Here is a 25,315-nt window from a genome sequence, read left to right as displayed (position 1 = left end):
GTTAAAAGTCAAATAACCCTGTATATGAACAGGTTCCAACACCCACGTTTCCTGAAGGCAGATGATGTCTATTTTTGCTATATATCCAAGCCATACTGGGTTTGTGGCCTTTTCATGGAGCCCAGCAATATTCCAAGAGATAATGTCAATGTCAGATAAATCTTTTCTACGGCTGGACAACACTCCCGTAGTAATTGGATTGATTCTGACATTGACGGGTATCTCTTCTGTTCTGGGCAGAATATTATCTAGGCTACCATGATTTGGAGATGGTGGACAATTAGAAGCTATATTAGGAGCTTCAAGATGAGGCTCCAGGCTGTTTTTTGCCCCTCGGGGGGTCCCACACATGAGTTGTTTCTAATAACCACTGCGACATCGCACTGTGTGGGGGAGGGAAAAGACAGTCAGTCAACCGCATCTAGATTACAAAGTGGCTCATAATAGTTTCTAACTGGTATAGAATATCCAGAATGTGGCAAGGGACCGTCAGGCACACTTACACATGGTTGTTGAAATCTATCAGGCTTGTAGAAGAAGCCCAATAATACTATGTTCACCCCCTGCAACTTTACTGGAAAAAAGCCACCCTACTAAGAATTGTACGGACCAGCAATGTTGAGGCAAAAGAGAGAACAACACAGTCCCCCTCCAAGGATTTTACAGAATCACCGACCCAGTCTATCCTACGGGCCACCTTAACGTTAGCAAAAAGCTCGTTTGATAGGCCCGTCCTCCCAGCTATAAAGTGAAGAGATCTATTACGCAAAGTTGTCCAGTGCCCAAGATCCCCTTGAAGTAGTGAAGGAACATTTGCTAAGACTACAGTTAATGGATTCGTTTCAGGCAGCAAGTGGAATGGGCCTGGAGCATTAAGACCCCCTCTATCTGCCCTCTGTTGCGCTTGAGCCCTCCTTGATTGGGTTACTAGCTCTTTACTTGATGCATGGTGATCAAGGCTAGATGTGACATGCTCAGGGATCAAAGGGCCCTGTTGCCAGCCATTATAGCAGTTCCTATTTGAGGGCCCCAGCCCACCAGGAGGAGGCTGCAAGTGCGTGTTCTCAGCAAGATTTCCACTAGTGGCCGAGGTGCAGTGGCAATAGGGGGATTACCTAGACATGGTACAAACTCGGGAACTCTATGCTGATCGGTAGTACATGTGGAGACTATAAGAACAATGGTTAATGCTGAGGGAGGACTTGTGGCCGGTTGGGAGTTTACTGAGATAATAGGCGTACACAGTTTTTCCAAAGCGGCCAATCTTTTTTCCATATTAGCAAGTGACGCCATCAAAGGGGACGTAGCCACCCTAACTATATTTTCCAATGTTTGCCAAAAAGCCTTACTTCCCTCTATGGCCAAGGAAAGTCCCACCGGCTTCAGGGCAGAAACTTGGTTCGGAGGCGGCAGAGGCGAAAACGACTCAGGGAGATTAGGATGACCCATACCCATAGTCTGTCTTTTATTGGGGAGACCAAGGCTGCTCACTGATTTTCGTTTCTTGCCCGGAGGTTTCATTTGGGCTGAGCGTGAACTTTTGGCTTTTTGAGCCCTAGTGATGACCTTAGGTCTAGCACCCTCTCTGTTACAATAAGCAGAATCTTGAGATGAAGCTACCAGTATTGGACAGTCAAGTATGGGAGATATAACAACAGGGGCGGTAGGGGAGTCTACTTCCTGCGCATGCAAAACAGTTGATGTCCCTGTAACAAGGGGATCTAGAGAAAGCCTACGCTCTGTCATGGCAATCTCGTGCATTAGGACTGACTCCGCTCTGTTCAAGAAGGCATCCAATGTGCCCGCTACCACATTTCGGGACCCTTATTTTGTACGCACAGTGACGAGTAGCAGCCAAGGCCCCTCGTACCAGCTATCCACCTCGTCAACAGGAACACAATTTTACAGTGAGCCCTTTCTCAGAGGACACTTGTGTTGTCCTAATTCGCGTGTGCAGGCGGATGAGCGTTCTCTCATTCCTTGGCTGCTACCAGTCACTGTGCATATAAATCAAGGGTCCAGAAAGGTGGAATAAGACCCCAAGCCCTGACGAAATTGCCACTGAGCTTAACAGGCAATGAAAAATGTCGGCCCATCATTAATTGCTCTGCAAGCATGCAGTTTGTTTTTACTTTGAATAGGCCCACGAGTTATGATTAGTAATTCTTGCAGTATTATCTATACTAGAAACACACACATCTGAATACAGAATGCTCAATTTAGAATTTAATTTACCTTTTGATTGAAGGTTTAAGTTTAGAAAAATTCATTATGAAAACTACCGAATTTTGACTTCATTTTATACAACAGACGTCAAATTATGAGGCACTAGTCAGAAATGTGAAATAATCAAATCTGGCTGAAAAGGGACAAAAGATCATGTGTTTCTATCCCCGTTTGGACATAAAGCAGTGCAGTTTTATGGTTAGAGATCTAATTTGTTACCTTGAGGTTGTTCCGATATCTAATACGCAGAATTCACTAAACTTTTGCTGTAAGGTTCTAGAGCAGGTGTTCGATTGATGTTAAAAGGAATTCCGCTGGGAAAACATGGGCCCCAGGAAAAGAAAGAAGAAAGGACCACGCTTGGCCCCAAATAAATGTAGGGGATCCTTCTGGTTTGAAGAGTCCCTGAAAGATTCTAAAGTGCGCGAGAAATTTTGGAGGGATTAGAGCAGCCCTACTGAGATGGTGTTTGCTGTTTCATACAGAAAGTTAGATGATCCACCACCAGAAATGTCACTGCTTCGAGACAGCCACAAGCCTAGGTAATTAACAAACAGGCTGGGAAGTGTTTGCTTTAGATTTCATAATTGTATACTCTATTGATATCTCCAACTGAGACATGTACTCATGCAATACATAACCAACCTCAAAGATATCCCAGAGGTCAGGGCTCTCGAGAAGAAACTCGGGGTGTCTCACCAATCACCCAAGAGGAAAGTATCTCAAATATAAAATAAATATAGTGCTTAATTCACCTACCAACTTCGATAAACTCAGACAAACCTGTGAGGCTGATGTAGGTCCACTGAAAGAGGAGGAATGGCTGTTTGCTCTTTTAGCCCCACAAGAATCCTCAATTTAAACCAAGTTAAGCCTCCTACAGCTGCATTACCTCAACAAAATGTACACAACACGCAAAAGGCTGTGGCAGCTCCGCTGGGTGCCAGGTCTGGAGTGCCTGAGATGCCGGGCTGCTATTATGGATCATATGCATTCGGTATGGACATGCCCCAGTTTGGAGCCATACTGGTCAAGGATTTTTAATATGCTTCAGAGAATAATGGGCCAGCCAACAGAACGAAGTCCCAAAACAGCTTTATTACACGTACTAGAAGACGCTGGCTTCACAAGCTATGTGAAGCTGTTTCTGGAACTCAGCCTCTCTCTGCGTAAAAGGGGCACAGTCCAAAACCGGAGGAGTCCATCCCCAGCCAAACTTAAATGTTTGGAAATGAGGCATTGGCAGGTGCCGAATCCTGTAAATCCCTATATACAAGGTCAGGCGTTGGCCTCAAAACCATTAAAAGCATGGAGCTGATGAGTAGAGTACTACACAAACGAGATCTCTGATGAACACCCACTATACCCTTGTCAGGAAGATAACAGAACAGGGAAACATATACATGGTTGACATAAGGATAATTCAACTGCAGCTCGGGGAAGAGATCTCCACCATAGACCTGCCAATGTCGTGAGAATCTGTAAAGCTCCGTCAGCGTCCTTGTTTTCTTTATTCAAAATCTCAATAAATGCATTTAAGAAATCTTTTAGCATACCATTTCTATAAAGCAGCGAGGACTTGGGGTTCATATTCAGGCGTATTCAATATAATTTGTCCTTTCTTTGGAAAGTCTCCTAGATACACCCACAGTACTTACCCGCCTGTGATGATGCAATGAAGATCCTACATGTGTATCTAATGCGAGATTAATTGTGGGTACACAGCGTGTGTTTACAGAAGAAGCATGCTGTACAGTGGAGCTATAACTCAAAGTGCAATATGTGTACATGAAGCCAGCTGACTGCTCGCCTGAAGATAAACACTGCTTGCTCTGCACGTGCAGCCAGGAAGTGCCTGGAAGAATCCTTGTGGAAACAGGAGCTTGCACAACAACCATGTCGGCACTCGGCAGGCATATCTTAACAAACAAAAAGCATTTGTACACTAAGTAGAATACTGTATGCTTGCCAGCATAAGTTAATTCATATATTTAATATTTACTATGAACTTTTTGATACATTTTCAAAGCAATTTCAATCAACGGTTCTAATAAATGCAGTAGCTTTTTAAGCGTATTATTTAGTCACTCAAGGGTAAAAACAGGATTTACTGAGCTTATATGTCAGGTCACTTAAAGCACATGTGGGGTGTTGCCTGTTGCTCATCATGTCTGATATATGATTTTAAATTGATATTGGGGAAACGGAAAATAGAAAGACCTTAAATGTCTTGGTCACTAACACAGAGGGGCTACTCAAGGAGAATTGAGTGTTGCTGTGAAATTCAATGAATGTGTTTTTGAATGGTTTAAGCAATACAATATTGGTGCTCATTTTATAGGTTGTGGGAATAGGGGAATTAATTGTGACACCAGAACAAGGAATGCACGAACTATCCGTGAAGCGCGACTGCAGCTTTGTTGATGTGGAATAGGTTTAATGTATGTAATCAATTTATTAGAAGCCGAGGCGTTAGACCCATTCTACTGTTACATCATAGTCCGTTATAAAGAAGATGATGTTTTTATGTAATGGGCTCTAACAAATGTATATTGTGACAGATGCCATGACTAACTTTCTGGGTCATTTATAATAAAGGTGTTAAAGCTTGGGTGTTGCTTTATTTTTTGAGACCTGTCTAAGCATAAAAGACATTCTGGGACATGATAAGTCTTGCATTTTTTCATACCAGGAGGATATTTTTTACTTTATTTTTGATCTGAGACACATTGACTAGAAGTACGCTAAGGTATCTTGCTTAAGGCTATTCAACTTCAAGAAGTTGCTAATGCCATTATCAAATAAGAAAGAACTAAATGAATGAATGAACAAATAATGATTTCTTTTATTAATTATACATTAAATACTAAAGTTGGACATTTATATTGCTACTTGAGTCACCCCAGTACGTACCCCAGATACTGTATCTACACATCGGCTACAATATAAGCGACAAAGCTATGGAAAGACGTCCCTCAGAGTATAGGCCCAAGATTACAGCCAAGTCACATGATTGTCATCAAGCTAGCTACGATCCATCGGTTGCGTTATGCCTCTAACTAATTATCAGAATAAGGATGATTCAGCTTAATGCCTAAAGGGAGACAGAATCTTCATCTGCTGGCTGGACTCGGGCTACTCTGATACATAACGTGCACACTCCACATACTTGATCATTACCATGTATCAAGTACGCCCAACCTCTTGTGCTCTGGGTGGTCAGTCACCATCCTCTCATGCAGAAGCTCCAGTGGATCAATGTAGGCAATAGTAGGAAACAGTTACGTCAGCAGAAGGGTGTTTGTGAAATCTTGGGGATTATAACCAGTGGCAATCTAGATATAGAAGGACCAGACAAGCGGGAGTCACCCAGTCCAGGTTAGTCCTTGAAGATCAATGCATTTAGGAACATAACTGATATCAAGACCGGAAATTTGAGTGCAAAAACTCAGCAGATTTAACAGCAAAGGAATTAGCAGTTGTTTGAAATTGGGTTACTTCTTTGGGGGTGGATGGGGGGTTGAAGAGACCGTTTCAACCCTACTCAAGCAGCAACCGCAATCTCTGTCAAAGTCCTTATCCCCTGGGATGGTATTTAGATTGTGTGCACACTGGACTTTGTTAATCATGGCTCAAAGGGTATGTTGCAAGTGACAAACACACACTCTGATCTCAGAAATGCAAGGGAGTTTGTTGAAGACTGCTCGCACTGTGTGTAAAGTGCTGCTCTGCTCTTTCGTGGACGCTTTGGGGGCAAGTACTGCAGCGGAGCCTTAATTTGCATATCCAGCGACCTGGGAGCACATCGGCTCGGTCACCTCGGCAGGGGGAGAGCCTGGACTACTATCTACCGTGGGAGCGGGACTGCGAGGTCCAGAAGTGCTAGCGCCGTCCACCGCGCGCACCTGGTTCCTCTTCCCGCCCCCTTCTCCCTCCGACCTGCCTGACAACCTTCATAACTCCTCACGGCCCCCGCTGGCGCGGGTGCCGCTCGCACTGTGTGTAAAGTGCTGCTCTGCTCTTTCGTGGACGCTTTGGGGGCAAGTACTGCAGCGGAGCCTTAATTTGCATATCCAGCGACCTGGGAGCACATCGGCTCGGTCACCTCGGCAGGGGGAGAGCCTGGACTACTATCTACCGTGGGAGCGGGACTGCGAGGTCCAGAAGTGCTAGCGCCGTCCACCGCGCGCACCTGGTTCCTCTTCCCGCCCCCTTCTCCCTCCGACCTGCCTGACAACCTTCATAACTCCTCACGGCCCCCGCTGGCGCGGGAGCCGCTCGCACTGTGTGTAAAGTGCTGCTCTGCTCTTTCGTGGACGCTTTGGGGGTAAGTACTGCAGCGGAGCCTTAATTTGCATATCCAGCGACCTGGGAGCACATCGGCTCGGTCACCTCGGCAGGGGGAGAGCCTGGACTACTATCTACCGTGGGAGCGGGACTGCGAGGTCCAGAAGTGCTAGGGCCGTCCACCGCGCGCACCTGGTTCCTCTTCCCGCCCCCTTCTCTCCTCCTCTATTTCAACCACGCCTGGAACGCGTACGCGGGACGCGCGCGGACGAAGAAGCGGGCGAAGACCGGGCCAAGAGCGGGCCCGTTTGTGCCCGTTCGTGACCGGTATTGACCGGACCGGGCTACCCCCTTGAATCCTTCTGCTGCCTGATTTCCTGTGGATCATGGTCGGACGCGAAACCAGGAGCAAATCCCTGTTGGCTGGAGGATCTCAATCTGCCGCAGGAGGTATGGAGAAGTTTCTTACTAGGGCTAACAACATTATTGACAAAGAAATTGTCACACTGGAGAAACGATTGTCCAAGGAACTAATGTCTCTCAAACGTTCCAGTATGGGCCCTTTTGCTAATGCCAAAACTCCTGAAAGACCTACTGACTGCTTGCCTGTGGTTGATGCCCAACTTTTACTTCCCGATTCTGGCCCCCTGCTAAGTGTAGACTCTGCTGTAATATCTAATCCCTCCATCGTCATTGCTGATTCTAGCCATGTCTCTGATTGTGCAAATGTCTCTCTTACCTCTGTAAATGATGGAAATTCTACCCTCCTTACAACTCAGGGGGGAAAAGAAGGGGCTATTAGGAAACGGAAGAGACAGTATAACAATAAAGGTAAAAATAACGGGAGGGCATCTAAAACAGCTAGAATAGATGGAGCATCTGTATTGTTGAATTCCAATGGTGGAGGGAGCTTACCTAGTAACGATATCTCTATGGATAAAATAACAAACCTACTAAAATCGATTATTTTTCCTTTAGAGGCCAAACTAGATAGGCTTGATTTTAGAATGTCTAATATAGAGAAATCAACCGCTATACTTCTAGCTAACTCCTCCAAGCCTAATAGTTCTGGTCTCCCTCCTAGTTTGCCTGCCCCCCAAATTATCCCTCCTACTACTGTGCCCCAAATTCCTGTTTCAACGTCCACAAGCGTCCAACAAGATTCCCAAGTCCCTAGCTCTGTTAGCTTAGTTGCCTCCCAGAATATCCAAGTCCCCCCCCCAGGTTCGCATATCCCACCCGCACTTTTGTCTATCGATACCCAAGGGCCCCCACCCGAAGTCACCAAAACTCCAAGAATTAGACGGCCTGACCTACCACCGGAGGCCAACCGGTTCATGGTAATTCTGGCAGGAGCACCTCCATTAGATAGGGGTGAAACTGAAACCTTTAACTCCCTTAAAAACCAAGTCATAAAATGGCTTAATTGGAACCGTCCCTTACCGGCACACCTGCACAATGAAGTCATCATGGTGAGGAGGGTACCATGGATTGGTAAAACCCCTAAATCCATTAAGGGAGACTGTATCACTGTCAGTTTTAGAGACCCACGTACTGTGTCTTACATATGTGCGGGTGTTAATAGGTCATTAGATTCCACTATCCAGACCCTCCCTGTTTCCTTTTTCTTCCCCCCACCCATTAACCCCATGTACTATGATGGAGGCAATGAATGGACTAGGGTTGAACGTAGGGGAAGGCCTTTTCGCCCAAGATACCCCAGATTGCCCCCATTTCAGCCCCCGCAGAACACCTTCTGGGATTATAATCGATATAGTTGTCTCGATGGGCTAGAGGGAGTCGACTGACTACCCAGCGCTTCCACCACTGTTCCCCCTCTGCCCATCGAGACTAATCCTGTCGATAGCGGGGCTACTGTGGAGTATTATACCATACCAGTAACGGTTGGCAAAATAACTTCTGACCTACCCGATCTGATCCCCTTAACTCTCGATAAACCAACTGAAGTCCACCTTTCACCACTCGATGAGGCTATTGCTGATAGGGGATGTACAATGATTTCTCCCTTAGAAGAGATATCTACCCCAAGTGATCAAGGGTATTCCATGGTGAGCTGGAATATAGCTGGCTGGCGTCAGAGAGCTTCGGCTCTAGGGTGGAGGGAACTTATCCTTGGATTTGATATTCTATGTTTACAGGAAACATGGTCCACTTTAGACATTCATTTTGATGGTTTTGTTTCTTATAATTGCGTTGCCCAGGAATCTGCTATGGGGAGGGCTAAAGGGGGTCTGCTTGTTCTTATATCAGTCGATCTCCCGATAACTGTAGGTTCATATTCTACTGTTGGCACACATTCACAAATCCTGGAATTACAATCCAAAAAGGGTAGGAACACTTTACTGATCAATCATTATAATAACACATTTGATCCGACCAGCACCCTGGTTGTGGACGAACTGGAAGCCTTCCTAAATAAAATCTGTAATAAATCCCTCACATCTTATGACATCGTATGGGGAGGGGACTTCAATATCAGAACGTGCCCGCACTCTCAAACCCCAGTTTGCGGGTTCGATGGGGATTCGGGGGAGTATTTAGCACATTTTCAACACACCCCATATGGGACTTCCCTTAATGGTCTTCTGTTAAAATTTGATTTAGTTATTCACCAACCAGCTCTTGATAAACAGGGCAATATTGTTCCAACATTCAAAGGGAGGGATACTGAGTTGGTTATTGACCACTTGTTGATTTCAACCCTTTTGGTGCCATTCTGCACAGTGCCAATAATTAAGGACTATTGTCTGAGCGATCATAATGCCCTGACTATGTCTATTCTTATCTGGGGCCCCAGAATCACGCCTACAGGCAGGGTTGTTGACAATATTGTCCCAAGTAGGCCTAATGGCACCCGGATAAAGTGGTGCACAGAAAAATCAGAAAAACTACATAGTGCAGTTGTGGTAGGTGGTACCAGGCAGATATTTCGCTGTCTGGAAGTCAATGCCCTCCCTAAGGGTATTATAGCGGATTTTGAGGATCTTGGCACTATTACCAATAGAATCTTTACTAACAATAAGACCAAATCAAGACGGGATAAGGTTGGCTGGTTCGACCAAGCTTGTACAACAGCGCTAAAAACCCTTAAGCAAGCACTATCCAATCTTCCAAGAGACAGGGAAGTGATTAAAACCCTGCGGTCCAATTATAACATTGAACTTAAACGCAGGAAAAACGAACTCCGGGAACAAGCCTGGGACAATTTGGATTGTGCCGCAGCTCTCCGGGACTGTAAATTGTTTTGGAGTACGATTAATGCCCCATTCCTCCAGAAAGAAGATTTCCCAGTACTTACCGCATTAGTAAGCGAAGATAGCTGGGTCCGATATTTTTCAGGAATATTTGACCCCCCTGAGGAGTCTTATGATAAAATCTGTATGAATCCCCAGCTGACCCCGCAGACCTTGGGAATCACCATCCGAGAAGTAGCTACGGCAATTAACTCTAGTAAAGGAGGTAAAGCCCCGGGACCTGACGGGGTCCCGATAGATCTTTACAAACATGATCTGGCCCTTTGGAGCCCCCTATTGACCCAGGTCTTTAATGCTGCCACCGATTTCTCCACCCCGGCAACCTGGAGTGAATCCGTTATTATCCCGATCTATAAGAAGGGAGATAGAGGGGAGGCCAAAAACTACCGTCCCATCTCCCTTTTAGACTCCTCCCTTAAAATCATGAGCCGGGTACTACTACTACGCCTGGAGGAGTGGGCGACCAATAACAATATCCTGGCACAATCCCAATATGGCTTTAGAAAGGGTTTGGGGACCATTGACCAGTGCATTAACCTCAACCTTTTAATAGGCAAATATACCAAGGTCAAATCGGGCTCCTTATTTCTTTGTTTTGCGGACCTCTCTAGTGCCTTCGACCTGGTGAACCATTCCCTGTTATGGACAACCCTCCTCGATATGGGAGCTCCCTCAGCTATTATCCATTTCTTAGCTAGGTTATATTCCAACCTTACCACTCAGATTCGATATGGACCAGCAGGAGAGTGTACGAGAAAGATTATGGTAAAATCAGGCATTAGGCAGGGGTGCGTATTGGCCCCCTTGCTTTTCTCCCTTTTTATTAATTCTATGGAACAAGAATTAAAACAGGTCCAAGCAGATGCACCACAAGCAGGTGGCCTACCAATTCCAGTGTTGTTATATGCGGACGACACCGTTTTATTATCTAGAACCCCAATCGGCCTACAGCGGCTAATGAACTGTTTTTATGATTTTATCCAGGGCAAGAAACTCAAAATTAACAACTCTAAAACATTCATTATGGTCTGTGGCAAAAAGGTGAATCACCCCAAGTCTTTCTATTTTAAAGATAACAGAATCGAGGTTGTAGATAACTTCTGTTATCTGGGCATTACTTTTAACAGTCGGGGCTCATGGACACCTGAACAAACTAATATAAAAGCCAGGATGGGGAAGGCTACACTAGGTGTCTTCCGATTTGCCAATAAACTGGGCAGCCGACGGATCCCGGCAATGCTAAATATTTATAGACACAGATGTTCATCAATAGCACTTTATGGTTCAGGGGTATGGGGGTACGGGTTTAACAAAGACTTGCAAATTCTGGAAAATTTGTTTCTGAAACGGCTACTTTGTTTACCCTCATCGGCATCTAACTACCTGGTCCACGAGGAACTAAGGTTGGACCATATAGCCGATTTAATCGAATTGAGACCCCTCCTGGTATGGAGGTCTATTTGGCTGAAGGACGAAACAAGTTTCACAAAGAGCATTATCAAAGATTGTCTGTCTTTGGATAATTTCAAGAATATACCATGGATAAAGTATGTGACCACTACTTTTAAAGAACTCTTTGATTTGGATGTACGCAAAGATCCCGAGATTGTAACTACTTTATCCAAAAAGGAGGTGAAAGAAGAATTTATGAGGGTAAAATTCATTAAACGGAAAGCAGACACAAGTAACTACTCAACCCATGCTTTCTATTCCTCCAATGCTAACGAGGGTCCTGGTTTGCCTATCTATCTTAAAATAATCTACAGGCAATCTCACCAATTCGTACTATCCAGATTTAGATTTGGTATTGTCCACTACCTTGTGGCCTTTCCAAAAATGAAAAATTATACAACATCTGCTTGTCCATGTGATGGACTAACCAAGCAAAGTACCCTTCATTTCATGTTAATCTGCCCCCTTTATAAAGCCCTACGTATTGTTTACTTGAAACCGTTATTTAAAAAATATTCTGTGTCTTCTACTTCAAATGCCATGAAATTGTTATTTTCACTTGCTAGCCCAGATTTGTGCTTTTTTATAGCAACTTTTATCCTGAAATCCATTGCTGCAAGAAAAAGTATGGTTTTTTAGCTATTTTTTTCTGGGGTTTTTTTTTTATTGCTGACCTCTGAAAACAACCCATGATGATATGTACTTTCCCTGTGTAATGTCACATGTATGATTTTATCTGTGTACTTTTATGACGTTTTTTAAACTGTCGAATAAAGTTTATGAACTGACTGCTTATCCTTTGCAGGGACCCTTATCTCATCAACCATGACAAAGGAGTTTAGTAGAAGCAATATCAAACTCTTGTGAATTTCAAACAAACCTAATTTCACCCTTGCCATGCTGTAGACACAACTCATCAAAGCCAGAGGAAAAGGACTTATATCTCCAAGATTGGGCACTCAAAGGAGCTATTTGCACTTGCTTGTAAACAAAATAGAACTTCCAGTTCAGAGGGAGATGGTCCCGGAGAAAGGGCTGTGACTGTCAGTCCAGCAAACAAAAGTCCTATTGACTACATTATCATGTCTCTTACCATATTCCATGTACAGTCGCTGAGCAAAGATTAGGAGCCAGTGTCACCTGGGATACTGTGCTCTCGTCCAATACCTGGGGATGACATTACAGATATTTTGGTACAATAGATGCACAGAATGAGTGAGTGGGGAGTGAACTGCCTCTTAGTATTGTATTTCAGATAATAGAAGTTCAAGAGGAAAAGAAGAGGCGACTGAGTAAATATTGTTTTTTAGGATCGTAAAAAAAGGCTATTCACTTCTTTGGGTGGGTGGGGGTTGAGCAGACTGGTGATGAGCTTCAATATGTAGGGTTCCGCCTCTAAAATATTGGTCACCGTAGATGTTGTAATGAAAGGAAGGAAGGTGCAAATGGTAGTGAGGGGTGAAACTCAGTGACCCCTTTGGGGTGTTGCTGGATATGGTATTGTTACTGTGGATGATTTCTTGCCAAGGAAAACAGACCCCAAATAGCAAAACACGAAGCTTTGGTGCTGTTCAAACAAATGTCAAGTATGATGTATCGGACACACATACAAGAGAGATTCAGATTAAGCTGCACATTATCATTAAATGACTACAAAAGGATCTCATAGCTGTTAATGAGAAATGAAGGGAGCAAAAAGAACACTTAAGAGGGGATAAGATAAAGTGAGGACTTGAAGTGCTCCACAGGAAAAGGTGGGGAGACTGGTTAAGTTGATGGCTCCTAGAAAACCGAAAAGGTTTGAACTTTTGAGTCAGGTACTCAAGCCAGAAAATAAAGCCTTTCTAGCATGGTCTTGTGGTGTATGGTGTCGAAAACTGTGAATACACATAATATAGAGAATAAAGGTGGTTTTATTTTCAGAAGCACACAGGAACTTGCAAAACACTGAGAATAATCTAGCTTTTTGAGTGAGGTATCAAAAGGCTTTTTATCTAAGATTTGACTTCTTCAAGATGGGATTTGCACTTGATACATTGAAATGCTTAAGTTTACTATTCAGGTCTATGATGTGCAAGTTACATCAAACCTTTCAATGCAAGTTTTACGGGACAAGACTGTCAGACGTTTAGGAGAGAACAGGAAAAGTCTGCATAACTCATAAATAAGGTTTTTCTATTGCAGTATTGAAGTACATCTGGTAGTACAGCTACAGGGTGGAAAACTTTCTAGGGTCTTTTGTTCAGGGTGGCAAGTACTCATATACACTTACAGCCCGCCGTAGCAGACTATACCGGCCATTAATGGCTCACTCCAGCGTTAAAGGCCCGAGCCGAAGGCGAGGCCTTTAACAAGAGAGTGGGACTTTAATGTCGGTATAGCCCAGATATGGAGGGCTACAAGGCTACAAGAACATTACGCCATTAGAGGGCAGAATGTTTTAACAAATAAAACAAAGGCCTCATGGAGCCAAAGAGGATTGAAGCAACAGCTGTGAAAGATAACATTGCAATGTTGGCACTCCGGGCTTTTACCAACCATTAGAAGCCCAGAGCACTCCATTGTCTTCAATGGAGCTCCCAATATTCTAATAAGCAAGGGCCCCACCATTAGGCAGGTATTGTGGCTAATGAGTGTAACTATTGGTTTTCACTACAGATCACATCAATTGTATTGACTTTATTGTGGTAGAATGATAGACGGGTAAGCACATGAAAAATAGTTATAAAATAGTAGCACCTTAAAAGGTAGAAGACCTAGCCTCTAAATTTCTTGGGACGTTATACCGGTGAATTAACTGGATGGTTTTCTCATGAATAACAACTGCCACTCTATACATGTTGGTCCTTTGCTATTAACTAAAGCCTCGCTATAGGCATACATACACCCTGACAGAAAACAACAAAAGAATGCACGGCTAAAGCTTTAGGACAATGGAGGGAGAGGGGGACCGTGTCGCTCATGCAATGAGAAATTCCTTAGCAAAACTGCAGAGCAGGTTCCAGTCCACACAATCTTAGTCAACTCAGGAGTCTGAGGAAGGAGGACATGTTTATGTTGGAAAGTACACCATACATGAAGATGTGTATGATCAAAGCTCGAGCGACAAGAGTGCCACACATTGAGAACACAACTGAAACAAGATGTAAAAGTGAGAAGGGAGATCATAGCACATACATTTTTTTTATTTATACAAGATATAATGTATGAATCTTTAGTGACAGTGTTCTAATCAAGAGGTGAACCGACATAATATAATAACACACTTGGCCAATGTAGGCTTGTGTAACGGGGTGTACAGGAGGATTGCAGACTCTACACAGGTATCTCAGTCTATACGTGCATGTCCCCCACGAGCCGGAAGCCCTACAGAGGGGAGGCTCGACCTAACGCTTGTTCCTCCCCCCCCTCTCTCTCTCTTTCCTCATCGCAGGACCCGGGCACAAGCTTGAGTGAAGCGGACGCCATGGACTGGCCCTTTAATTCCGGAGAAGACGTAGAGTGGGAGGAGCCAAGTTTTCAGAGCTGTCCGTCAAAAGGAGAGCCCGCCGACTCACAGGTGTGCTTGTTCACCTGGAGGTCGGAAGAGAGGAGCGTGCTGAGAACAGATTGGGGTGCGGAGAAAGCAGAGGAGGTAACGACTGAAACACCGGAGGAGAAAGCGGGAAACGACGACGGAGGAACCGAGTCCCAGCGGAGGATTGCGAGAGAAGGAGCTCGGCGTCGGACGGCAGAACCACCTCAAGGCGAGGAGACGAGACACCGAACAGAAGCAGACTCGGCGCCTGCAACGGACGGAGGAAAGCCAGGAGGCCACCGTTCCTACGAGCCGCCCAGCCACTCACCCAGGGGAGGTGCGTGGCTCAGCCAGGTGCGTGACCGGTTACGGGGCTGGGTGGGAGGTAACCGTACCTTAAGTACAACTCCTCGGGACACCTGAATCCCCGGTACCCTACCCTGTGCACTTACCCTTACCTCATCTCACGTTAGTGTATTGTATGTAGAGCACCGGTGTAAAATCCCTCACTCCCTTCCCACATAAGAGCTTTAGCGGACAGACGCCTGATACTTTCCTTCTCTTCTCCTTTTGGTTGGCTGGAGAGCTACTCCGCACGCCGGGACGGACTCCGAAGAGGAAGACCCTCCCCCCAGAGGACCGGAAGGGACTCGGAAGTCGGAGAACGTTCACCATCGGAGAAGAAGCCGAAGCCGTTCACCCCGGAGACAACCTAGACGAAAAAGTTGTACAGATCATCTGTTGGCCTCAATAAAACCACAGTTACCCCGAGTACGGCTCTTGCCCATATCTCCTGCGCAGCTTCCCGCCAAAAGCGTAACAGCTCCCTAACGCCCACCTATCTTGTTTTTGTTTTGGGTTTTTTTGGGAGAGGAAAGGAGAACTTTGGCAAACTGACCTTTAAATGGGTAGCTATGGATGAAGTTTGATGACAGAAACTTACCATGACATAGGGTTATTTTTACTCAAATTCTTTTGCACTTTGAGAAGTCCCTGTAGCACAACTGAACCTTTGAAGTCACTTGCTACAAAAAAGATCGCTGGTTGCATGCTATCAAAAATATAACAAAAATATAACAATTCCAGCAGTACATCATAGTCCCACTAATGTAGAATTAACTCTAAGGGAGAAAGTCTCCAAATTTCCTTCAATATGTTTTGTGAAGCAGACCCATATTAAGCCTTCTGGCTCCATTATGAGGTATCATGGGGAACGTGTGTAGGTGTGGTCTAATGCAGTTCCTACAGCCTGCTGACCTCATACCACCAAGCTCAACTATTTATTCCTCTTATCAGTGATAGTCTACACAGATGCATTACTGTTAAAAGGGAAAAGTACGGGTACAAACCAGATTATAAATGCCGAGGAGGAGTGCCTCAATGCTGCCTCTACTTTGCAGATCCCGGCTAGCTGAAACAGTGAGGTAGCACCAGATGAGCTCCGGGATGAACTGGAGTATGAAGCGCCGTAGCCTTTCTTCTCTGCTCCGATAGAACTCAAAGAGCTGATGGCACACAGGTTCCAGCAACTGAACGGGAAAACAAAACATTTTAGTTTCAAAGGTTTTTATTGTTTCTTTTTTTAAACAAGAAAAATAATCACATCAGCCTCCGGTGGTTGCAACCACTGAAAAACCAACTTCCAGACACCCTCCCAAGTTCCCACCCACCTCTTGAGACCATTCTTAAAGGAGGTTAAGAGAGTTCACCGCTCATCATTCTTCCTGGGCTACAAAGGATCCAAACCAAGGAACCAAGAGAGATCAGTCAGTCCCAGGGCTCGCAGGGTTTGTTGGCAAGTTCTATTTCTATAATCCTTCTTTGTTTCCTCTCCAATGTTTAGTGAAAAGTTTAGAATTATCTGCTAAGTCATAAGATATTTTCTCATGTCCCAATAGATACCAAAGTTTATGCAACCAAAGCTTGTATGTTGGCCAGAAAAGTTTACCTCCAAAGAGATAGAATAGTGTGTTTGGCAGCCATATGGAGCTAGGAGATCCTCTTGCCATCTATGGAATGGGTAAAAGCACTCTAAAGGCCTTCCAAGCAACGCTAGATCAGGTAAGTCATCAATGTGCTGACCCCGGATCTTTGCGATGGTGGAGAAGATCCGATCTCAAAATTCCCCCAGGTGGGGGCAATACCACAGGATCTGCAATAGAGAGCTTACGTCCTCGCATTTCCGCCAGCAAGTGTTAGTGTGTGTGGAGTTGGCAGAAGTATGTACTGTGAAATAGTATTTTATAAAGAATCTACTTGCTTCAGGCGTTCGCAGACAAAGTTATTAGTACAGATGACTATCTCGTGGCAGTGTTTGGTGTCAAGTGTTATGTTGGGATATATTTCTCACTGTATCTTGAAGGATTCGCATGCAGCTCTAGGAGAGTTAAGGATGTCATTAATTTTTAAACTAAGTGTTTAGGTAATGTAAGGTGTTGGAGGAATTTTTCGAACAGTAGGAGTTCCCTAGTGGCGTTTGCTTTGATACAGCTCTGGGTGACCCAGTGTGGGATCTGTAGATAATGAACTCGCTTTGTCTTAGGGATCTCATACTTGTGGTTTGATCTCCTCAAAGGACTTCAAACTACCCCCCAGAGTAAATGTCCAGGAGACAAAAGAATCCCTTCTATGTCAAAATCTGGAGGTAACAGATTGATGAAAAACTACATTTTAATCAACCTGGGGTTTAATTACAGCAGCCTCAGCAAATCTTACTCTCATTCAGGGCAACAACCTTTTAATCACTGCCATTCCCTTACACCATCAACTCGAAAAGTCATTGTACAGATCCGAACTAGAAGCTGCACCAAATTCAGTCACACAGTTTCATAGCACTATCATGATATTTGGCACCTGCTGAGCATTTACGAAGGTAATTTTGGCAGTAAAACACATCTTCTGCACACAGTTGCAAATAATGCCAAAAGAGAGTTATAGCGTGTGCACATTGCTGTCCTTCACAGTGTTTCATTAGGCTCGAAGGAGTAGAATTGCTTATTATTTTGACTGGTCTCAGTACAAGGACATCCCAGAAGAATTCAGACTGTTCACAGAGACTCAAGGAAACGCCAGAGGGAGACTCAACTAATCCAAGGTAAGTATTAAAGGTCACTTAAAGGTCGAGACACGGGCAAACAAAAGTGAGAAAATTGGGGAATCACAGTTTCCCTTCAAGCAGCAGACAGCCTACCCACAAAGTAACCTCTCGCCAAGTTACCAACCTTCTGAATCTCAAGTCTGCCCTGAATCACTACAATGGGTGATGCAATGACCACCTAGTATGAGCAGGGCAGCAGCTTTCATACTAAAAAGGAACAATACACGTTCATTGAGCCCCTATACATATCTGCAACAAGGAAGTAGTCAGGGGCTCAAATATATACATCTACTATGAGTTCCATTTTCATTAAAGGTGAAGATGTGATATTAAGCGGCTATTAGGAATCAACAACATACTATAAAATGTAAAACAAACACGTGCATGCATAATATATGCACACACATACACACACAAAGCAAGAGTTAGCAAAGATTTGGCTTTCATCTAATGTCCTTCACTGCACCTAGTGCAGTACATAGTTTCTTTCTTGCACTCCTTTCTATATGTCTGAATACATATTAGAAAGGAAAATATTCTGCCAGTCTTTGACTTCATGGCTCAATGCCTGAAATAAATAATTTTAATGCCAGGACATACTATGATCTGGCCCCAGGGAATTCTGGTTTGTCAATCAGACTGATTATATGAAATGTCAGAGAACTAAAAATCCAGCAAGGTCTCTTGGGTACCTCAACAGACACGACGTGTAGCACGTTCGATTACAAGAGATGCACATGGCAAAAACACACTGAAAGTAGGTTTGCTTACAAGCGGACTGCATTTTCTTTCTTTGCGACCTATACGGAATGGCCAAGAAAGGCCCAGCAACACACCTCAATCATGGTGCTCTGGACATAGGGTTCCAGATTCAAAGGGATGTATTTTGATAATACAAATGGTGTGGCTCTTCCTTTTCCAAAATGTAATGGTGTTATCTTGCAGGGCGCTGACTATAATGTCACCTCAGAATAGATCTCAGCATGGGCTATAGCATGACAGGCAAAGCACAGTGTCGCTCAATTATGACTTCAAAAGTAATGGCACATATACTTAACCAGAATTACATAGTTGAGATTTGGCGTCAGAAGTATCCATTTACATGGTTACTGCATTTTACTTGAAAGTGCATAACACCTCCTTTTGCCAAGATTACTGGCTGACACTAGAGATGCGAGCAGAAACACTGCGGAGATCACACACCTGGCTATAACTTATCAAACTATTCATCCATAAAACTACACTTTGGCATCCCATGTCCTTGTGCTCACTCTTGGCTTCAGCTATTCCTTACCATAGCATTAGTGGAATCTGTATTTTGGGAGAAACTGAAAAAGGCCATTTTTTGAATACACTGAGGTCAATTCCGGTTTGTTCTCTACACTCGGGATTGTTTGGGAGGCATTCACGGTAGAGAGGGGGGTTGGGACTCTTCTCATGGCAATTCAAATAAAAAGAGGAATAAGACAGGTATGCGCCCTCCATCCAATCCAATTGCCATTGCAGTCAAACCACTAGCTAGCAGCTATTACATAAACACAGGACTATATGTGAAATAAATCTGTCTTAATCTTCTTTCCAATAAGTTTGTGGAAGGGCTCTTAAATGTTAATAACTTGGAAAGACTTTAGACTTGGTGGGAATAAAAATATGGTGTCCATTTTTGCCTCGTTTCTTAAAGGACAAGAATTTTAACAAGCATTTACAATGCAATAGGTCTCGCAATGACATTATTGTGAGCTATTGACATTGTAAATGACATTGTTTTTTGGTTTTGCTTTTCTTTTGTAAAACGTAAATTAAATGCATTGTGATTTAAAATGGCAATAGCTAAAATGTTGTAATGTTGTAAATAAATAAAGACAAGCTGGAGTCCATAGCCGAATACCATGACTGCGTGTCTTGTTACCACCTCGTGTATTTTATTCTACCACCCTGCACTTCCGGTCTCTTAAACAAATTAAGCAGTGGGTAAACCTAAATAGGATCCCTAACTTTATTCATTTCCCAGAGCTCTACATTTTCTATGCTTTGGTACAGGAACATGTGGGGGGAATGTATTCCCTGTAGTTTACTATTTGTGAATTTCGGTGGAGTACGTGCTGTGTGCTTTAGCTTGGATGTTTTAATGAATACCCGCTCTCGCATGACCCCAGCAGCCTCACATTTCATGATTCACTAAGTACTACAAACTGCGTTAGCTCCTGCGCTTCTCCATACTTGGCAGACCCGTCCTGTCCACGTCATGCGCTCTAGTCATTCGCGTGGCACCGTTTGAACTGCCTGTCGATACACTGTCTTTACCCAAGAATCCAGGGTCTTAGACTAGAGGCAGAGTTCGGGGACAGATGCTATAAAGTGAGAGAGTGCAGATGTGAAAGGTGACGTCAGAGGTATGACTCCTTTAGACACACCTTAGTTCCCGCCATCTTTTGTAAAGTAACCAGCATGTGGGCAGGCAGCTGGAGGCTCACAGTCCCAAAATACTGAGAATATGCAAATACGTTCACAATTCCATCCGCCTGACAGCTGCATTTCCGCCTGTGTATTACACGCATGCAAGATGCATACTGTGCACGCTTTTGCCCGTCTGCCCAGTTAGTACCCAGATGTCAAGTGCGTCACCTGCGTCCCCAGTGAGTCCTGGTATTTCAACCAACTGTACGGGGCATTCTGTGACCTATTACATGTAGTTGCCATGATATAAATGAAACTACAGGTCCCAGGAAGCCATGTGATGTCTCCTGGAAACTAGCGCTGGCTGAAGCTCTCACGTGTGACTTACCTGCAGGTCTCCCGGCAAGAATGTTTTAGGGTGCATTTACAACCATGTTCACACGAATATGCTATGCGACTATTTAGGAATTAAAGATACGTTGATGAATGAGCCTACATGGATTGAGACAGAGAGAACACGTGATAAAACTCCATCGTTCAACTTCAGCATGCTAGCATTCAGGGCCACAAAAGCAGTGAAATGCATTTTTTCATACTCTTCTGCTGCCTCTGCCTTCCTGGAGAAGGTCCGCTCTCACACAGAGGCAGCGGAGCAATTGCACTACGGTCAACTACACACCGTAGATTCCACTCAGAACACAGCCGGTATCCCTTAAACTCGTCACTGAAATCATTGGCGTGTATACCAATAAACAGCAGTCAGCAAGGTATCCCCAGGTTAGTGACCATGACGTCTCTAAAGGCAATCTCATCACACAACACACAGTCTGAATGGGCGGTTGCCGAGGAGCAGACAGCTGGTCGGCGAGTACATACGGCACTCGCTTACCTACGCTGATCATGCTGTGCATCCTCGTCGGGCGCCAAGAGCTGCTCACGTCCCGAAACCCCATCTGAGGAAAAACATGATTCAGTCTCATAAATTGTCTGCAGCATATTCCAGCTAGCCGTTAGCTCAGCTGCGTGAAAGATTCATCACTGCACACTGAATGGGCGCCGGGAGCCACCCCGCACCCTCGCCCGCGGGGTGCGAGAGACAGTGCACAGAAAATGTTAATGTTCAATGCTGAAACGTTATAGCACACCACAGGTACGGTGCACAGACACTGCCCAGTGACTGCCGTTGCTGTGTGAGAACCTCTGTGAAGCAGCAAGTGCCTGTGTGTGCAAGTGGGAAGGACAACAAGGTACTCCAGCTTGCGCCTCAGTCTCGGAAATCAGCCAGAGTCCTTTAAAAACACAAGTAAAACAAGGCGTCACTGAAGATATGTGCTGGTTTTCATTGTACAACACTGCGCTGCGGACATTAGTTAATTATTCAGTGCTTTAAAAACCAGCAGTGAATCCCGCCGCGGCCGCAACAGAAGTCAGGCAAGGTCGCCTTGTGACGGGGGCGTGGCCACGTTCGGACCGGATGAGGAGGCAGGAGGTGTAAATCCGTCTTGCGGCCCAGGGCTCCTGTGAGCGGTGGAGAGCCCCGGGGCCGCCAGCAGGAGGTTGCGGAAGGTTGTGGAAGTGTTGCGGGGCTCCCTTGACCAAGTGGGAGCCCCGGGAAAGGAGCGTGCTGCGAGTGGAGCCCCCCGAGATTGGCCCGGTAAGTTCCAAAGGGCTGGGGGGGCCTCAGTGCTCTCGTGTGTGTATGTGTGCGGGGGTGTGTCTCTGCATGTATGTATGTGTGTGCGTGCATGGGCGCTCGTATGTGTGTATGCATTGTGCCTGCGTGGGTGTATGTGTGTGTGCGCGCATGCGTGAGTGTGGCTGTGTGTGAATGAGAGTGAATGGCAGGCAGGGTATGTGCACGGCGCCGTGCACGCACACAAGGAGGAATCTGAGACAGCAGAGGCGCGTGGGCGATCGCTGTCTCACATTCCCCGGAACGTGCCAACAATAGGTCCATCGCTACGCTCGACCTAAAAAGTTAGAAGTAACTGCAAAAAAACAACTGGGAAAACAGTCTCTGTAAGAACTGAGGGGCAGAACCAAAACAGAACAGCAGCTAGAAAATAGCACTAGCAATGCAATGTCAAATTTGGGGATTCCCACACACCTGCAGGCAGCTGCAATTTCAAACAGTTGAGACCTCTTCATCAGATATTCAGAACAGCAGAGGGAAGGCGATTTATACAAATCTGCTGTGCCCTTGAGGCTCAAGCATGCCATCTTTAGTCAGAGCTGTAACGTGTTTGCCAAGTACTCACAAACGAATCATGTAAAATGAGTAAATAGATTTAACTCTACCTCTAAAGGCTGCTTGGCATCAACTGAGCAGGTTTCCATTTCCACCGTCCAAAAAGGGTAGGAACAAATATCAACGCTGTCAACAATCAATCACCACTGTTAACATTTATTAATTCTTTTGTAGTTTGTCATTTCAAAAGCTTTTTTTAAAGCAGCCTTGATTGAAGTGTCATTATTTTCTGTTTAGTGAATGTGCAAGAAATAAGGAGTGTACAGTCTTTCTGCGCAAACCAAGGTTTGGAATGCCTCTGTTCTCTGTGAGAGGCACCAAAGCACCTAAAGGTGGTCCTGGGGTGTACAGGTCCCTATACCTTGGTTTTTGTAAAAATGCGTGATGTCATCAGCTGCTGCACTGAGGTGGGCGAGCCACTGAAAGCTCGACCCAGATTCGAGCCTGGCGTCTGGCTCTAGCTCAGCTTGAGGTCCTGTTGAAACCTCGAACCTATAAAGAGCTGAGCTTCCATGTGGCTTCTGCCTCCCACCTAAGCTCTACCCAGCATGTAGTATTAGGGCTGGAGCTGCTGACTTTGGACCTGGAGAACAAGGTTCGAGCCTCGGCGTTGGCTCAACATCCTGTGATCCTGATCATATCACTTTTCTCTTCTTGTGCCTAACAAATTAGTATGACCTTGTGTAATGTAACAGGTGTTCGTGTAAAGCACCCCAACAGAGTCGAATAGTAGAGTTCGAGCTATTAAAAAACGGCAGAAAAATGCACACAGAGGTAAAAACAAAGATTAACATTACAAGAAGGGGCATAGATACACATTTAGTGGATAATCTGTAAAAAGCGGAACCAGAAAACCTTGATAAATTGTGGCTCCCCCGCGTAAATTGTGTGATCTTAGGCAAATTATTTATTTCACCAACACTTTGTTTTCTTCATATTCGTGGATGGAAGAACTTAAATATGCGAGTTCAGAAAAGCAGCTGCACAAAAAACAATTGTGTTTGATTTAATAGATTATAAAGTTGCTCTATTATAATCTGTCCATACACAGATTACACATGTAACCTGTTTTGCCTCTTGGTTCACTAATGGCACTGTCGCCATTGCGGGGAGGACGGGGGCAGGAAAGGTTCCAAGTTTATGTTTTTAAAAAAAAAAACACTTTTAATAAGTACTCTCAGTACAGTGCTATAATGCGACATATTAATGTCAAAGCTTGCACATGTCAAATAAATACTCTTTTTGGAATTTTGAAGAGACTATCATATTTTATATGTTTGCTGCATGATTTACATAGAAAACATTTTCAGGGCTCAGCTCGTGCACGGGCACTAGAGCCAAGTCAGACCCTTGGCTCGGCTCGCCCACTTCAACAGCTGCAATGGGCACCAGTGTGGACTGGCGGGAGGTGTGTATGGCCCAGGCTGCTGCATGAAAGTCTATTGTGAAAGGAGTTGTCCGGGGTAAATTGACATGGGATTCGATGGAGAGCGCAATCGCTGCGTGTGCCTGTTTCATGAATGTGAAACGAAACAGAGACATCTGAAGTTTCTCAGAGGAGGAGGGAGGTGCAGACAGGCTCTGGGGGTGTTTTGCTGTTGACGATGTCAAGTAGAGCTTGTTTGCTCTGATGAATGCTTGACAAGAGAAAGACACTATTATCTCCTTTTCTCGCAGATTTTCCTAATCGGGGAAAAGAGCATTGTTTGTGCTTTGTCCCAAGGTTGGGTAATCTGCAGCTCAAGGGCTCCCCACAGGGAAGGGTTGGTTTTCTGCTCTGTGGGTCACTGGTAGTCCTAGAGGAGAGCTGCTTTCTTCTTCAATCTCGGGTAATTTTGATATTCTGCAGAGAGATATATGAATTTGAGGAAGCTTTGTACACATAGCCCTTTACATTGTTTATTGCTATTCATATGGATGTGGATTGTTTGTCTGGTGTAATAAATCTCAAGTGTTGTTGGCTCCTCCCTTCCCATTCTGGCAGGATGCATAGTTTGTACACACAAGGACAATAAGTCACCAAAATGACAGAGGTATAAATGGTGTCATTACATGCCCTCTGATACCCACAATGAGGTAAGAGGAAATGACATCACATTGTCTTCGACACTCATGACATTAGAGGAAGTGCTCATCTGCTCCCACACGTGCCGAAGCCAGTTGCGGCCGGCATGGCTCATGGGTGTGGGGCAGGTGCAGGGTGGGGGGGACTGGCGAGTGGTCGTGAGGGAAGGGGGGTTACACGGGGAGGGGGTTTAAATAATAAAAAAAAATAATATTACATAAAACTTACCTTCACTGCTGTGTCTGCTCCTGCTTTTCTGCCTCCGCAGGAACAGGAAGCAGGCCGCCCCCCAAGCCAATCACAATGCTGCAATGGCAGCGTTCTGATTGGTTGGGTCGCCGACCGCACATGCGTCTAAGGGAAGGACATTTTGAAAAGGGAGAGTGCGCATGACTAGTTTGGTCAGACCTAGAGGGACAACCAAACAGTAAGGGCCCACAGCTTTGGGCTAGCCCCTCCTCCCCTGCCCTCGAGCAGATCCACCCACCCGCCCGCCCTCAACCAAACCCTTCTGCTTTCTTGCAGTGCGAGAAGCAGAAACATAAAATGGTATTTAAAATACCATTTTATGTTTCTGCTTCTCGTACTGCGAGAAAGTAGTGGGGCGACGCTCCTCCACCCACATGGAGGAGCCGCCCCTGATTTATACCCATAATATAAATGACAAACAATATATTCCCATGTAAAACTTTATGTGCCATAGTGCACACCAAATTCACTACTTCAAGAAACCCCTAATTTCCAAGAACTG

General features: G+C 44.9%; 1 protein-coding gene across 2 annotated transcripts in view; it reads right to left on the bottom strand.

Moving 5' to 3' along the window:
• Positions 1–25,315, bottom strand: part of HYCC1 (hyccin PI4KA lipid kinase complex subunit 1) — a 421,923-nt gene that overhangs the window by 226,076 nt on the left and 170,532 nt on the right. For both annotated transcript variants that reach the window (XM_086941769.1, XM_086941768.1), the window contains exon 4: positions 16,107–16,286. In XM_086941769.1, the coding sequence (XP_086797895.1) occupies positions 16,107–16,286 (180 nt within the window). The remainder of the gene's footprint in view (positions 1–16,106; positions 16,287–25,315) is intronic.

Source organism: Lissotriton vulgaris, chromosome 10 (assembly GCF_964263255.1).
Source record: "Lissotriton vulgaris chromosome 10, aLisVul1.2, whole genome shotgun sequence".
NCBI lineage: Eukaryota > Metazoa > Chordata > Amphibia > Caudata > Salamandridae > Lissotriton > Lissotriton vulgaris.
This window is presented reverse-complemented; position numbering and strand designations above follow the sequence as displayed.